Here is a 14,748-nt window from a genome sequence, read left to right as displayed (position 1 = left end):
TTTGATGTCCTACTCTTTAGTTTATCATATGGGAATGCAGGCTTTCTTGGGAAATTTCATTTATGAAATCTTTTCGAGTTATCGTCTGAGTCATGGCGTCATGTTGTTGCAATGTTTCGATGAGTTTCCTACTTGTCCTCTTCAGGAAAAGTCTTTACCTAAAGATGACTAATAGTAAATTCATCAGATTGTTGCAGCATGATGTCCTGACTATGCTTATAACTTAAAGGTTTAATCAAGTTGTTTGTTGTTTACAGATTTGTATTTGTTATTTCATTATGCACTCTGTGGTCTTTTTCAGAATTTGTATATCTCACTTTTTCCTCTTCTAAAATGAATAAGTAAAATTTAACAGTCATTGTATGCTGGGTTTCCATCTTTTCTTCTGAATGTGTGCAAAATTATTGCTTGGTAGTGTTAACATGAAAGATGTTTAGTACAAATTGCACACGTCAATAATCTTAGAATGAACATTGCTTTGGAAGAGATATTAATTTATGCATTGTGGAAATTTTTGGTTTTGCCAAGTTGACACTGATTTATTGTTGTCAGCTTCATTTAATCAAAATATGTTATTTCAGCTCAACCTGAGTACTATCCCATACACAATACTGTGAGGAAGTCTACATCATCTACAGGCTAATGTCATAATTTCATTGATTGTTAAAATTAAACCTACAAGAATGAGGAAAGAGGTAAAGCATGTATCTTCACAGAAATGATAAGTGTCTAGTCCAGTGACTAGGAAGCTTGGCTACAAAAGAATTCAGAAAAAGTGAAGGGAAGACACACAGAAATTTTAGAAAGCTTCTATGAGTGTGTAAGTTGTAAAGAACTGATAAAGAGAGGGGTACAAAGATGATTATAGGTTATTAATGTGATTCTTGTTACGATAAATATAGATGCAGCTATTTTGCTTTGTCTAGTTCATGATTTTTGTCTTTGGTGTTTTCAGATTGTGTGTGTCTGAGGTAAAACCAGACATCCTGATCCTCACTAAGAGTTCATAACCGAAGAAATACTCTTCTCCAAAGTGACCTTTCTTAGAGTATTCAGTGTATGATAATCCTAATAAAAGTACTGATAACTAACAAATGTTTCATGATTATTTAGCTGTTGATAAATATTACAAAACGTGTATTACATTGCAGTTCTGTGAGTCCATGCGTTCCTGTCTGAAGTTCATTTCAATTTGCATGGCATCCTTCAGTGAAATTTATTATGGGAATCATGGTTCATGGTTTAAGGCTGCTAGTTCATTGTGGACAGGTGAGTAAACTTGCAAAATACAAATGAAGTTTTGGAAACTAAGTGTACATGTTCTGCAGAATTCTGTAATGGAGAATATTGAGTTTGGGGCAAGTTATTCGGAGGAATAGCAACTTCGTGAAATTTGGTTAATGAGCTATATTAACAATTTATGTAGTGCTTTTGTTAAGTCTTCTTAGTCATGGTCAATCTATTTTGTGCTGGCCAAAGTCTGGTGTTACTCTCACCTCTTGGCTTTCTGCCACGTTTCTTATCTGCTTGTTTGCTTTTGAGCAGTCTGATAAAACTAATTAATGCCCACTGTGGAACAGTGGCATTGAACCCATGAGGATAATTAAACACGTGCAGCAATTTCTTTTCTAGAAAGGAAATTTGTTTTTCTGTTTAATGAAAGATGTTTCATTTTCTTGAATTTGTATACTAGTAAATTACTGTTTAGTACCTCTGACTTGCTTTTGCACAGTGAATACTGTAAAACACATTTCTTAAAAAAATTGACAAAATGGTAAATATAAGAAACAACTTTCTGAGCAGATATCATACTTTGTATGACAGTAGAAATCTAGGAAAGTGTGCCATATCTGATGACCTTGTCATGTTAAACTCTAATTTTCCATTCCTTTTGTTCAACATTATTTCTCAGAATACTAGCCTTGGCTTTGTATTGTATGCTGTGAGCCACTGTCCATTTAAAACTTAATATTGCATATTGTATATCACAATAAAATGTGAAATTTTTATTACTTGTCATGCATAAATGAAAGGTAATATAATGGAATGTGAATGTAAGTGTCCATGAGGAAGCGTTATCAAGTCTAAATGATATTTCATTTTTCCTTAACTCTAAAGGATGTCATTGCCTGGAAGTTCAGCACTCTTCTTCTTATGATTTTGTATGTACACTACTAAGTGCCTTGTCTCTATGGAAAGTGATAACATCGTCTTCAACTTTTGTAGTCCTGTCTTCCTCAGTTGCGTGTAATATCACAGTATATTGATAATTTTTACTTATGGACCGTCTGACGGTCCATAAGTAAAAATTATCAATATACTGTGACCATCATGTCTTTCATTATTTATATTCTACCCAGGATGTAACAATATAATTTTGATATTATTTTCTCTCCTTTTTGCAGAATAAATTCATCTGTAATACATTATATAATCTGGTTTGGAGTAAAGGTGTGTTTAATGTAGTAGCATTTTTTCCTGGAGATCAAAACGGTCTAAGGCAGTGGTCATCAAACTTTTTTGCTCAAGAGCCAATACTGACAGTGTGACCCCCGTGCGGGTCCGGGGGTTAGAATTAGAGATGGGTTGTTTGCGAACTAACAGGTCCAAAGGAACGGTTCACCAAGATGAACGGAAGGAGCGAGGAACAAATTCTAAGGAACAGTCTTTCATAGTTCAATTTGGTCGCGGCTTTCTGCTTATAGTTCCCAGGAATGGGAAATGGCCAGTCTCATTCCCGCAACAGCACATCGTCCGGTCTCGTTCCAACCTCGGTCCTATTCCCAGCTGTCTCAGTCTCGGTCTTGGTCTCAGTCTCCCTTCGCTGGACTCGTCCTTCTTCGCGTAGCCACTCACACTTCCACTGCCGACTGCTCATAGTTAGTTCAGTATCGAGTTGTTAGTTTCGTTCGATGCATGTGCCCATTCTAGATTTGTTGCAAACCTTTTTTGAACTCAGGACTTCTGGTTCTTTTCATATTCTATTCAGTGTCCATGACCGGTAATTAAAAAGTGTTTTATAATTACATAAATTGTATAAAAATTATTGGTATGTAATACGTACATCTCTTCAGGTAACAAAAGGGCATGTCAGCTTACTTCAGTACTTTGGTAAACAGCAGAAGACATACTTGTAGAAAGGCAGGTTTTTTGTTATTACACATGCAAAGCAAGTCAGCACGGCACACACGAGTAGCCATCTTCCGTCGTTTTTGATCTGAGTTGAAACAGCATGTTCATTGTTATGGAAGGCAGACCGAATTACAACTGAACGAAGCCCGTGCTCCATGATAACTCCTACTATATTATTTCAGTGGTACAGGGTGGCCCACGAAAAATTGGCCCCGAGTACTAGACTGCTCATTGTCGTCCACCAATCGTCATCTATTGTTTCAAAGTTGTTGTTTGCATTATCTTTTTTGTTATTTCCTTACCGCCTAATTATTACATGTTTATCTATCCTGCTTGTAGAGGTCAACAAATCGTGGGTAATTGGCGAGCAGTCTTTATTAGATACCAGTTCTTCGTGCGTCACCTTATATTATTTCACTGTGATCAGCTACATAATGCTACAGTTGGCCAAACAAAAGGTTTTGCAGAATCATGAAAATTACTTACAGTGTGTGAGAATTCTGTAATGAATAAAAATTCTGTACTGCAGGGGGGGAGGCAAGTGACCCCACTCCACGCCTTCCATCTTCAGTTGCATACACTACTGATTTTCAATTTTTAATAAGACCCATATACCATGCATAAATGAACGGTGAACATGTAAAAATGAACGGTTTCCAGAAAAGAGCGATCCCCAGTGAACTAGTGCCCAAGGATTAACGAGTTTCCCCATCTCTATTTAGAATAGGCTTGAGGTATTCCTGCCTGTTGTAAGAGGTGACTAAAAGGAGTCTCACTTGTTTTGACCCTTATGTGATGGTCCCCTGTAGGGTATGACCTCTCCATTTTTCAAAATTTTCTCATAGAACGAGCCAATTGGGGAAGGGTGCCTTACATGGTGCATAGTGTCCATCATACACTGAGACCTCTCACATCCTTCGTTGATGTGGATCTGCACTTCAGCTCATTCTCCAGCTGTTGGACGAGGTCACCCTCCTGGGTACTTCTTCCTCCATCCTCTGTGCAGTATCGCTTTCTGCACTATCAACGATAATGGACTACTTAGCTTGTTTGTGCCTGACATCCAGGACGGTAGCCAGTCCATTGTGGTGGGGCCGCCTTGTACCCTGCTGGTTGTAACCCCCTGACTACATAGGGATCACTCTGCTGATGCCTGCACTGTTAACTCCCCACGTATGCCAAGGAGTGCCAGTCGCCCTGGGGTATCGGGACTCCTGGCAATGGACATCCTGCCAGGTGGCCTTTGCTGCAGCTGGATGGCATCAGGGTGGATGACACGCCATGAAGTGTAGTAAGTCACCCCCTGGCCAGACCATGGGAGGAATGCCAGGCTAAGGATGGCAGTAAAACTTATTCAACCCGGTACCGTTTATGAATGAGAGTTGATGGGGAATCTTTCTTGTCAATGAAACCTCAGTTTTTTGTGGAGGAATTAGAGGACAAATTTGGGGAGGTGGAGGGCTTGTGCAAAATGTGACCAGGGTCAGTCTTTATCAAAACAGCATCCTCTGCCCAGTCAGGGGCACTAATTACCTGTGACAAGGCGGGGGATGTTTCTGTTGCCAGCAAGAGCTTAAATACAGTCCAGGGTATCATATTTCACAAGGACCTTCTTTTGCAGTCTGATGATGAGCTCTGCGCCAGTTCAGAGCAACAAGGTGTCTGTTTTATCTGGCGTGTCCACTAGGGTCCGAGTGAGTATCAGGTTGCTACTGGTGCCGTCATCTTGGCCTTCGAGGGTGACACATTACCCGAGATGGTCGAGGTGATGGTCTATCGCTGTGACGTAAAGCCATACATCCCTCCTGTAATGTGGTGCTTTAAGTGCTGGAAGTTCGGCCATAGGTCTTCTTGCTGTACTTCCAGTATCACCTGTTGGGATTGTGGACACCGATCACATCCCAATACTCCCTGTGTCCCATCTCCCATCTGTGTCAACTGCGAAGAGCACCATTTACCTCGCTCACCAAAATGCAGGATTCTCCAGAAAGAAAGAATGAAAAATAATGGCATACGAGACCCTGGACCAACTGACCTACATTGAGGCTAAGAGAAAATGAGAGGCTACATGCTGTGCATAGGACGTCAACCTACGCCTCCGCTATGACAGTGGTTCTACCATCTTCTGTTCCGCTGCGTACAGTTGGCTCTCAGAGCCGTCAGACTCCACCTGCCCACCCTTACTGGTAAGGGGCAATTCCCTCTCTGTTGCTCTTGCATAACCTACTTCAGGAGCAGCACCTCCCCCCCCCCCCCCATTCTCCCCCACTCCCCTGCCGCCCCCACCCCCCCAACCATCGGGGATGTGAGTACCCACTTCTCAGCCGGAGAAGCGTAAGTCTTTTTCATCTCCGCTTGCCAGGAACGGCTCTGTTGAGTCATTCCCTTCCCAGGTTCCTACCAGTGGCAAAGCTGACACTTGCCTGTGTCTTAAGCAACCACTGGTGGCTGGTTGTAGGGCTTCACGGTCCTCCTCAGTCCCTGAGACAGAATCAGTGAAGTCCTTCCATCCGGACAAAACTAAGGAGCAGCGAGAGACCCCCAAGAACCAAGGCACTGCGGTGGCACCCGCACCACCAATATCTACAAGCTCTGTGCCTGAGAATTAGGTGGAGATTCTGGTGTCCGCTGAGGACCTAGATCTCGCTGGGCCCTCAGACACAATGGATGTCAATTGCACAGGTACTCATTTGGTGGCAGCAGGTGACCCTGTGGAGGTATAGACTGCCACCTTGAGTGTTTCATGCCTTCCCAGTCTCATGATTACGTAATCCTCCAGAGGAATTGCGGTGTTTTTTCCGCCATCTGGCTGAGCTATGGCAACTGTTAAGCTTTACACCTGCTTTCTGCATTGCCCTCCAGGAAACCTGGTTCTCAGCAATGCAGACCCCTGCCCTTCACTGCTGCAGGGGATATTACAAGAACCGTAGTGAATATAATAGTTTCAGGTGGAGTTTGCATATATATCCTGAACTCAGTACATAGTGAACCTTTGCCGTTTTGAACCCCTCTTCAAGCTGTGGCTGTCAGGATAAGGACGACACAGGGAATAACTGTCTGCAATGTAAATCTTCCTCCAGATGGTGCAGTACCCCTGAATGTATTGACTGCACTGATTGATCAGCTCCCTAAACCTTTCCTACTTTTGGGAGATTTTAACGCGCATAACCCCTTATGAGGGGGCGCCGTGCTTACTGGCCGAAGTAGGGAGGTCGAAAATTTGCTGTCAGAACTCGACCTCTGCCTCTTAAATACAGGTGCCCCCACAATTTTCAGTGTGGCACGTGGCACATATTTGGCCATTGATCTCTCGGTTTGCAGTTCTGGCCTTCTCCCATCTATCTGCTGGAGAGCACATGATAACCTGTGTGGTAGTGACCACTTCCCCATCTTTCTGTCTCTCCCCTGCCATCACTGCCACAGACGCCTTCGCCTCAGCTGTCACCACTGAATCTCCCCCACATGGTGCCATCGATTTTTTCGTTTAGCAGGTCCCTACTGCAATCATTTCTGCAGCAGAAAATGTGAGCCCTCTTTCTTTAGGGTGCCCCCAGCGAAAGACAATCCCTTGGTGGTTGCCGGAAGTCACTGAGGCAATTAAAGAGTGTTGGTGAGCTCCACAGTGACATAAGCGGCACCCTTCCGTAGAGCACCTGATAGCCTTTAAGTGGCTCCGTGCCCGAATTCACGAGCTTATAAAACAACGGAAACAGCAGTGTTGGGAGAGGTAAGTGTTGACCATTGGGTGCCATACGTCAGCTTCCCATGTCTGGACAAAGACCAGATGTCTCTTTGGGTACCATACCACAACAGGTGTCCCTGGCATTAACATCAATGGCGTGTTATCTACTGAGCACATTGCTGAGCATTATGCTCGAGCCTCTGCATTGGGGAATTACCCCCCCCCCCCCCTCCCCCCCAGCCTTTCACACTCTCAAACGGCGGCTAGAAGGGAAAGTCCTCTCGTTCATTACTCGTCACAGTGAACCCTATAACACCTCATTTGCAGAGTGGGAGCTCCTCAGCACCCTTGCACATTGCCCTGAGACAGCTCCTGGGCCAGACTGGATCCACAGTCGGATGAGTAAACATCTCTCATTTGACTACAAGTGACGTCTCCTCGTCATCTTCAACCGGATCTGGTGTGATGGCATCTTTCAATCACAATAGTGGGTGAGCACCATCATTTCCGTGCTCAAACCTGGTCGAAACCCGCTTGACATGGATAACTGCCAGCCCATCAGCCTCACCAACTTTCTTTGTAAGCTGCTGGAACATATGGTGTGTCGGCAGTTGGGTTGGGTCCTGGAGTCACATGGGCTACTGGCTCCATGTCAAAGCGGCTACCACCAGGGTCGCTCTACTACTGATAATCTTGTGTCCTTTGAATCTGCCATCCAAACAGCCTTTTACAGATGCCATCATCTGACTGCCTTCTTTTGACTTACAAAAATCATACGACATGAACTGGTGACGTCATATCCTTGCCACATTTTACGAGTGGGGTCTCCAGGGCCTGCTCCCAACTTTTATCCAATACTTCCTGTTGCTCTGTCCTTTCCGTGTCCAGGTCTGTGCCTCCCATAGTTACACCCGTATTCAGGAAAATGACATTCCGCAGCTTTCCGTATTGAGTGTTTCTCTATTTTTTTGTGGATATTAATGGTCTAGCAACAGCTGTAGGGCCGTCGGTCTCACCTTCTCTGTATACAGGTGACTTCTTCATTTTGTACTGCTCATCCAGTACTGGTGTTGTTGAGCGGCACCTGCAGGGAGCCATTCACAAGGTACAGTCATGGGCTCTAGCCCACAGATTTCAGTTTTCAGCTGCAAAGTTATGTGTCATGCATTTCTGTATCCCCTGCAGGTCTGGGGGTAAGAATAGGCCCGAGGTATTCCTGACTATCTTAAGAGGCAACTAAAAGGAATTTCACACGTTTCAGCATTTATGTGATGGTCACCTATAGGGTTTGACCTCCATTCTTCAAAATGTTCCCAAAGAGCGAGCCAATTGGGGAAGGGTGCCTTACATGGTGCATTGTGTCCATCGTGCATTGAGACCTTTAGCCCCCTTTCTTGTCATCGTATTGCAGTCCCACCCATTCTCCATCTCTTAGGCAAGGACACCTTCCTGGGTGCGTTTTCCATCATTCACAATGCAGTGTTGCTTTCTGCATCAGCGATGGCCATGGACTACTTTGCACCTGATATCCAGCATGGTAGCCAGTCCATTGTGATGGGGCTGCCCTGTGCACTGTTGGTTGTAGCCCCCTGACCACACAGGGATTGCTCTTCTGATGCCTGCACTGTTAACTCCTGTGTATGCCAAGGAGTAGATGCCCATCACCCTGGGGCATTGGGACTCCCGGCAATGGCCATCCTGCCAGGTGGCCTTTGCTGCTGCTGGGTGGCACCTGTGGGGAGGGCCCCTGGTCGGAGTGGGTGGTATCACTGGGGGTGACACACAATGAAGCATAGTCAATCGTCTCTTGCTGGTGGTGAAACCCCAGCAGTCTCTAAGCATTCACGAGCTCAAAAATCATTTGCCTCCCTGGCCACACCATGGAAAGAACGTCAGGCTAAGGATGACAGCGGATCTTATTCATGCTGGTACCTTGTATGTTCGAGAGCTGATGGGGGAATCTTTCATGACAATGAAGCCTCAGTTTTTTGTGGAGATTTAGAGGACAAGTTTGAGGAGGTGGAGGGCTTGTCCAAAATGAGATCCTGGCCAGTCTTGATCAAAACAGCATCCTCTGCCCAGTCACAGGCATTACTAGCTTGTGACAAGCTCGGGCATGTTTCTGTAACCATCACGCCCCATAAGAGCTTAAATATGGTTCAGGGTATCAAATTTCACAGGGACCTTCTTTTGCTGTCTGACAATGGGCTGCACATCAATTTAGTGTGACAAGGTGTACATTTCGTTCGGCGTATCCACTGGGGTCCAAGGGATAATCAGGCTGCCACTGGTACCTTCATCTTGGCCTTGGAGAGTGATACATTGCCCAAGAAGATCAAGGTGATGGTCTACCGCTGTGATGTAAAGTCCTATATACCTCCCCCAATGTGGTGCTTTGAGTACTGGATGTTCAGCTATATGTCTTCCCGCTGTACTTCCAGCATTATGTGTCGAGATTGCGGATGCCCATCTCATCCCAATACTCCATATGCCCCGTCTCCCATCTGTGTCAACTGTGGAGAACACCACTTGCCTTGTTCACCAGACTGCATGATTCTCCAGAAAGAAAGGAAAATCATGGAGTACAAGACCCTGGACTAACTGACCTACACTGAGGCCAAGAGAAAATTTGAACGCATGCATCCCGTGTGTATGACATTGTCTTACACTGCTGCTACAACAGTTCTGGCACTATCACCTTTGCCAACCCCAGTCACCTCTCAGAGCCAGAAGACTACACCTGCCCCCTTGATGGTGGGAGGCATTTCCTTCCCTGTTTCTCCTACACCACTGACTTCGGGAGCAACACCCCCTAACCATCAAGGACGTCCGTCCCCACTTCTAAGTCAGAGAAACGTAAGTCTTTTTCAGCTTCTCTCACTAGGAAGGGGTTCCTTGGGTCACTCCCTTACTAGGTTTCTGCTGGTGAGGAAGACGGTGCCTGCCAGTGGCTGAAGAGCCCAAAAGCAGCTGCTCATAGGGCTTCACTGCTGGTGAGGAAGACGGTGCCTGCCAGTGGCTGAAGAGCCCAAAAGCAGCTGCTCATAGGGCTTCACGCTCTTCCTCACTTCTGGCAATTGAGCCAGTAAAGTCCTCCCAGTCAGGGAAACCCAAGGAGCAGCAAGAGAAATCCAAAAAGAAAACCCCTAAGACCAAGGAAATTGTGGTGTCAACCGCACCACCACTACCTACAAGCTCTGTGTCTGAGGATGGGGTGGAGATTTTGGCATCCGCTGAGGACCTAGATCTCACCAGACACTCACACAATGGATGTCGATCACACAGGTACTTATCTGGTGGTAGCAGGTGACCCTGAGGCGTAGACTACCTCATTGAGTGTTCCATGCCTTACCAGTCTCATGATCACGTCATCCTCCAGTGGAATTGTGGCGTTTTTTTCCACCTCCTGGCTGAGCTATGGCAAGTGTTAAGCTTTACACTTGCTACTTGCATTGCCCTGAAGGAAACCTGGTTCCTGGCAAAACGGTCCCCTGCCTTCCATGGCTATAGGGGATATTACAGGAACCATAGCGATTATAATAGTGTGTCAGGTGGAGTTTGCGTTTATGTCCTAAACTCAGTCTGTAGTGAACCTGTGCCCCTTCAAACGCCTCTTGAAGCTGTGGCAGCCAGAATAAGGATGATGCAGGAAATAACTGTCTGCAATGTATATCTTCCTCCAGATGGTGCAGTACACCTGAATGTATTAGTTGCATTGATTGATCAACTCCGTAAACTTTTCCTACTTTTGGGAGATTCCAATGCCCATAACCCTTGTGGGGTGGCACCATGCTTAATGGCAGAGGCAGAGATGTCGAAACCTTACTGTCTCAGTTCGACCTCTGCCTCTTAAATGCTGGGGCCACCACACATTTCGGTGTGGCTCATGGTAGTTACTCGGACATCGATTTATCACTTCGCAGCTCAGGACTTCCCCCGTCTATCCACTGGAGAGCACATGACGACTTCCACATCTTCCAGTCACTGCTCTAGCATCAGGCCCGTGGACTCTTACCCAGATGGGCTTTAAACAAGGCGGACTGGGAAACTTTCACCACTGCTGTCACTGTTGAATCTCTCCCACATGGTAACATCAATGTGGTGGTTGAGCAGCTGACTACAACAATTGTTTATGCAGCAGAAAATGCAATCCCTTGTTCTTTAGGGTACTTGAGGATAAGGCAATCCCTTGGTGCTCGCCAGAAGTCGCTGAAGCAATTAAGGAGCATTGGCAAGCTCTACAGCGGCTTAAGCGGCCATCTTCCCTGGAGCATCTCGTAGCCATTAAACGGCTCGATGCCCGCGTTCACCAACTTATCAAATGACGGTAGCAGGAGTGTTGGGAGAGAGAAGTCTCGACCATTGGGTGCTGTACGTCACCTTCCCAGGTCTGGGCAAAGATTAAATGTCTATTCGGGTACCAGACCCCAACAGCTGTTCCTGGTGTTACCATAAATGGAGTGTTACCTACCGATGCAAACGCGATTGCCCAGCACTCTGCTCGAGCGCGGCGCTCTGCTCGAGCGCGACGCTCTGCATCGGAGAATTACCCCCCAACCTTTCAACTCTCAAATGGCACTGAAAGGGAACGTCTTCTCATTCACTACACGCCACAGTGAATCCAATAATGCCCCATTTACACAGTGGGAGCTCCTCAGTGCCCTTTCACATTTCCCTGACTCAGCTCCTGGGCCTGATGGGATCCACAGCCAGATGAATAAACATCTCTCATCTGATTACAAGCGACATCTCCTCGTCATCTTCAACTGGATCTGGTGTGATGGCATCTTTCCATCCCAATGGCGGGAGAGCACCTTCATTCCAGTGCTCAAACCCGATAAAAACCCATTTGCTGTGGATAGCCATTGGCCCATCAGCCTCACCAACGTTGTTTGTAAGCTGCTGGAACGTATGGTATGTCGGCGGTTGGGTTGTATTGAGTGTCTCTCTGTTTTTAGTTGCCATTAACAGTCTAGCAGCAGCTGTCGGACACTGTCTCATCTTCTCTGTATGCAGACGACTTCTGCGTTTCGTACTGCTGCTCCAGTACTGGAGTTGCTGGGTGTCACCTACAGGGAGGCCCCCCCACCCCAGGCTTCCAGTTTTCAGCTACAAAGTAGTTTGTCATGCACTTCTGTCGGCGTCGTACTGTTGATCCGGACCCAGAACTTTGCCTTAATGGCGATAGACTCAATGTATTGGAGACATATCAATTCTTGGGACTGGTTTTTGATGCCCTTTTGCATGGCCCTAAGGACTCTGTTAACCCTGCGGGTCTCCGCTGTCACTTCTTCTCGACTCTCGACATGTGCCAGGGCCATGAAGTGGTTTACACTAATGGCTCAATGGCTGATAGTCACGTAGGCTTTGCATATGTTCACGGAGGACTTATTGAGCAGCACTCCTTGCCAGATGGCTGCGGTGTTTTCACTGCAGAGATGGCGGCCATATCTCGTGTTCTTCCCTCGTGTTCTTGAGCACATCCACTCATGCCCTGGCAAGTCATTTTTCCTGTGTACTGACTCCTTGAGCAGCCTACAAGCTATCGGTGAGTGCTACCATCACCATCCTTTGGTAGCGTCTGTTCAGGAGTCCAACTATGCCCTGAAACTGTCCTGTCTTTCAATGGTGTTTGTGTGGACCTCAGGACATGTCGGAATCCCAGGTAATGCACTTGCTGACAGGCTGGCCAAACAGGCTATGTGGAAACCACTTCTGGAGATGGGCATCTCCGAAACTGACTTGCGTTCTGCCTTAACGCTGCAGGGTTTTTTGGCTTTGGGAGACAGAATGGCATAAAAGTACGCAAATCAAACTGCATGTCATTAAGGAGACTATGAATATGGTGAAGTCTTCCATGCGGGCCTCTCACAGGGAATCAGTTGTCCTCTGCTGACTCTGCATTGGCCATACCTGGCTAACGCATGGTTACCTCCTCCGCCGTGAGGACCCACCTCGGTTGTCCACCTCTTGATGGACTGCCCACTTTTAGCCACTCCGTGGCGGACTTTTAACTTTCCCAGCGCCCTATCTTCAGTGTTGGATGACAGTGCCTCAACAGCAGCTTTAGTTTTACGTTTCATTCATGAGCGTGGGTTTTATCATTTGATCTAAGTTTCAGCGCATGTCCGTTGTACTTGTGTGTCCTTTATCTTACAAGGGGAGGCCGCCAATTGTGAAATTCAGATTCAATTCATACTGCGCATGATAAAAGCTCATGGCCAGAGGTGTAATGTGGCAAAGCACCAAGATTCACTTCTCAGCCGTTGTCGAGAAAATCGACAGTTAAAATAAACTGTTGCGGTGAAATACTCTCAACGATTATTAATTATCGACAGCATCGTAGCGCAGCGGTAAGTGCTCGGGTTCGTAATCCGAAGGTCGCCGGATCGAATCTCGCGCCATGCAATTTTTTTGTTTTTTAGTATTTGTTTTTTGTTATTAAAATGTGTCCACACACACACACACACACACACACACACACACACACACACACACACATATATATATATATATAATTCCCGGCAATCAGTTGCAACAATTATGCATATAATAAGTTGTTGAAGGTCGTTTGTCGTGGAAAAACTGGCGACTTCGAACATCATTATGTTTTCCGCAAACAAAGTTGTGTTTCACAAATGTTATTAATTGTTTTCATAATGTTACCCACGTATAGTTAACGGAAGACGTAGAAACGATATTCCGAAACGAATACGTATAGCGTAAGTCAGACGTTCGAATTAGAATAGAGACTCCACGAACACAAATTTGCTGTGGCAGGTATGAAATATAAGCCCCGTTACTCGCTCGTTACACTTGAAGGACAGATGTTGAATGGGCCGAAACGAGCCGCCGCATAAAAGCGTAGTTGCCTGCTAACTTCGAAAGAAGGTAGATGCGGTCCCTAGCGCAACTTATAACATCGTCAAAAATCAGTGCGGACGGGAGAGCTTTGGTACACCCTGTTAAACAAACGGAAAAGTGGAGGCGGTACAATTGGAGAGCGATCCGCCTTCACCAAAATGCATAAGCAATTCATTAATAGTTTATATATATATATTTGCATGGCGCGAGATTCGATCCGGCGACCTCCCGATTACAAACCCGAGCGCTTACTGCTGCGCCACGACACTGTATGAAACTATTAACCGTAGAGGTCGTTTCACCGCAACGGTTTATTTTAACTATCGACTTTCTCGACAACGGATGAGAAGTGCATCTTGGTGCTTTGCCACATTACACCTCTGGCCATGAGTTTTTATTATGCGCAGTATGAATCGAATCTGAATTTCACAATTGGCAGCCTCCCCTTGTTAGTTCTTTTAGGGTGGAGATTTTAATGTGTTGCAGAGTGGCTGGCTTTCTCCTTTTTATTCTCATGGTCAGCCAGCCATGGTAATCTGCACTCTTGTTTTGATCTCTTCTACATGTTTCTTACGTCTCTCTGTGGTTTTCTTGTCTGATTTTGTCCAATTTAGTGTTTGTTGCCCTTCTGTCATTCTTGTGGTTTTCTCCTTTCTTCCAGCTGTGTTTTTTATGTCTCGATTATTTTACTCCCAACCTTGTGGAATTATTTTAATCGGAATGAGGGATCGATGACCTTGCTATTGAGTTCCCCCCCACCCCCCACCCCTTCTTTTAAATCAACCAACCAAACTGACATTGTGGGGTGGCACCTCGTACCACAGATGTACCAGCCTCATGATTAATACTTAACTTACGTAAATTAGAATGTTATGAGTCCCCTAGTAGATTAGCTATAGTAAGGGACAGATAAGTTTGCTGCTGCCTCAAAGTACCAATCATTAAGTTGACACCATTCAGAACACTTCATGTTGCCTGTTTTAGTTACTGCCTTCCTCCCCAATTCCAAGAGTATAAATCCAAGAATGTAAAATCACTTTCATTGCCTGATGAAGTGGTGTTGTGCTGCC

At 45.6% G+C, this 14,748-nt stretch overlaps 1 protein-coding gene across 3 annotated transcripts in view; it reads left to right on the top strand.

The window, feature by feature from the left end:
- LOC124595826 (hormone-sensitive lipase) overlaps window positions 1-14,748 on the top strand; it is a 119,375-nt gene that overhangs the window by 17,458 nt on the left and 87,169 nt on the right. For all 3 annotated transcript variants that reach the window (XM_047134724.1, XM_047134723.1, XM_047134722.1), the window contains exon 3: window positions 1,152-1,269. In XM_047134724.1, the coding sequence (XP_046990680.1) occupies window positions 1,152-1,269 (118 nt within the window). The remainder of the gene's footprint in view (window positions 1-1,151; window positions 1,270-14,748) is intronic.

This window comes from Schistocerca americana, chromosome 2, assembly GCF_021461395.2.
Source record: "Schistocerca americana isolate TAMUIC-IGC-003095 chromosome 2, iqSchAmer2.1, whole genome shotgun sequence".
NCBI classification, from domain to species: Eukaryota; Metazoa; Arthropoda; class Insecta; order Orthoptera; family Acrididae; genus Schistocerca; species Schistocerca americana.
The sequence above is the reverse complement of the archived record's forward strand: the minus strand, read 5'-3'. Positions and strand labels throughout refer to the sequence as shown.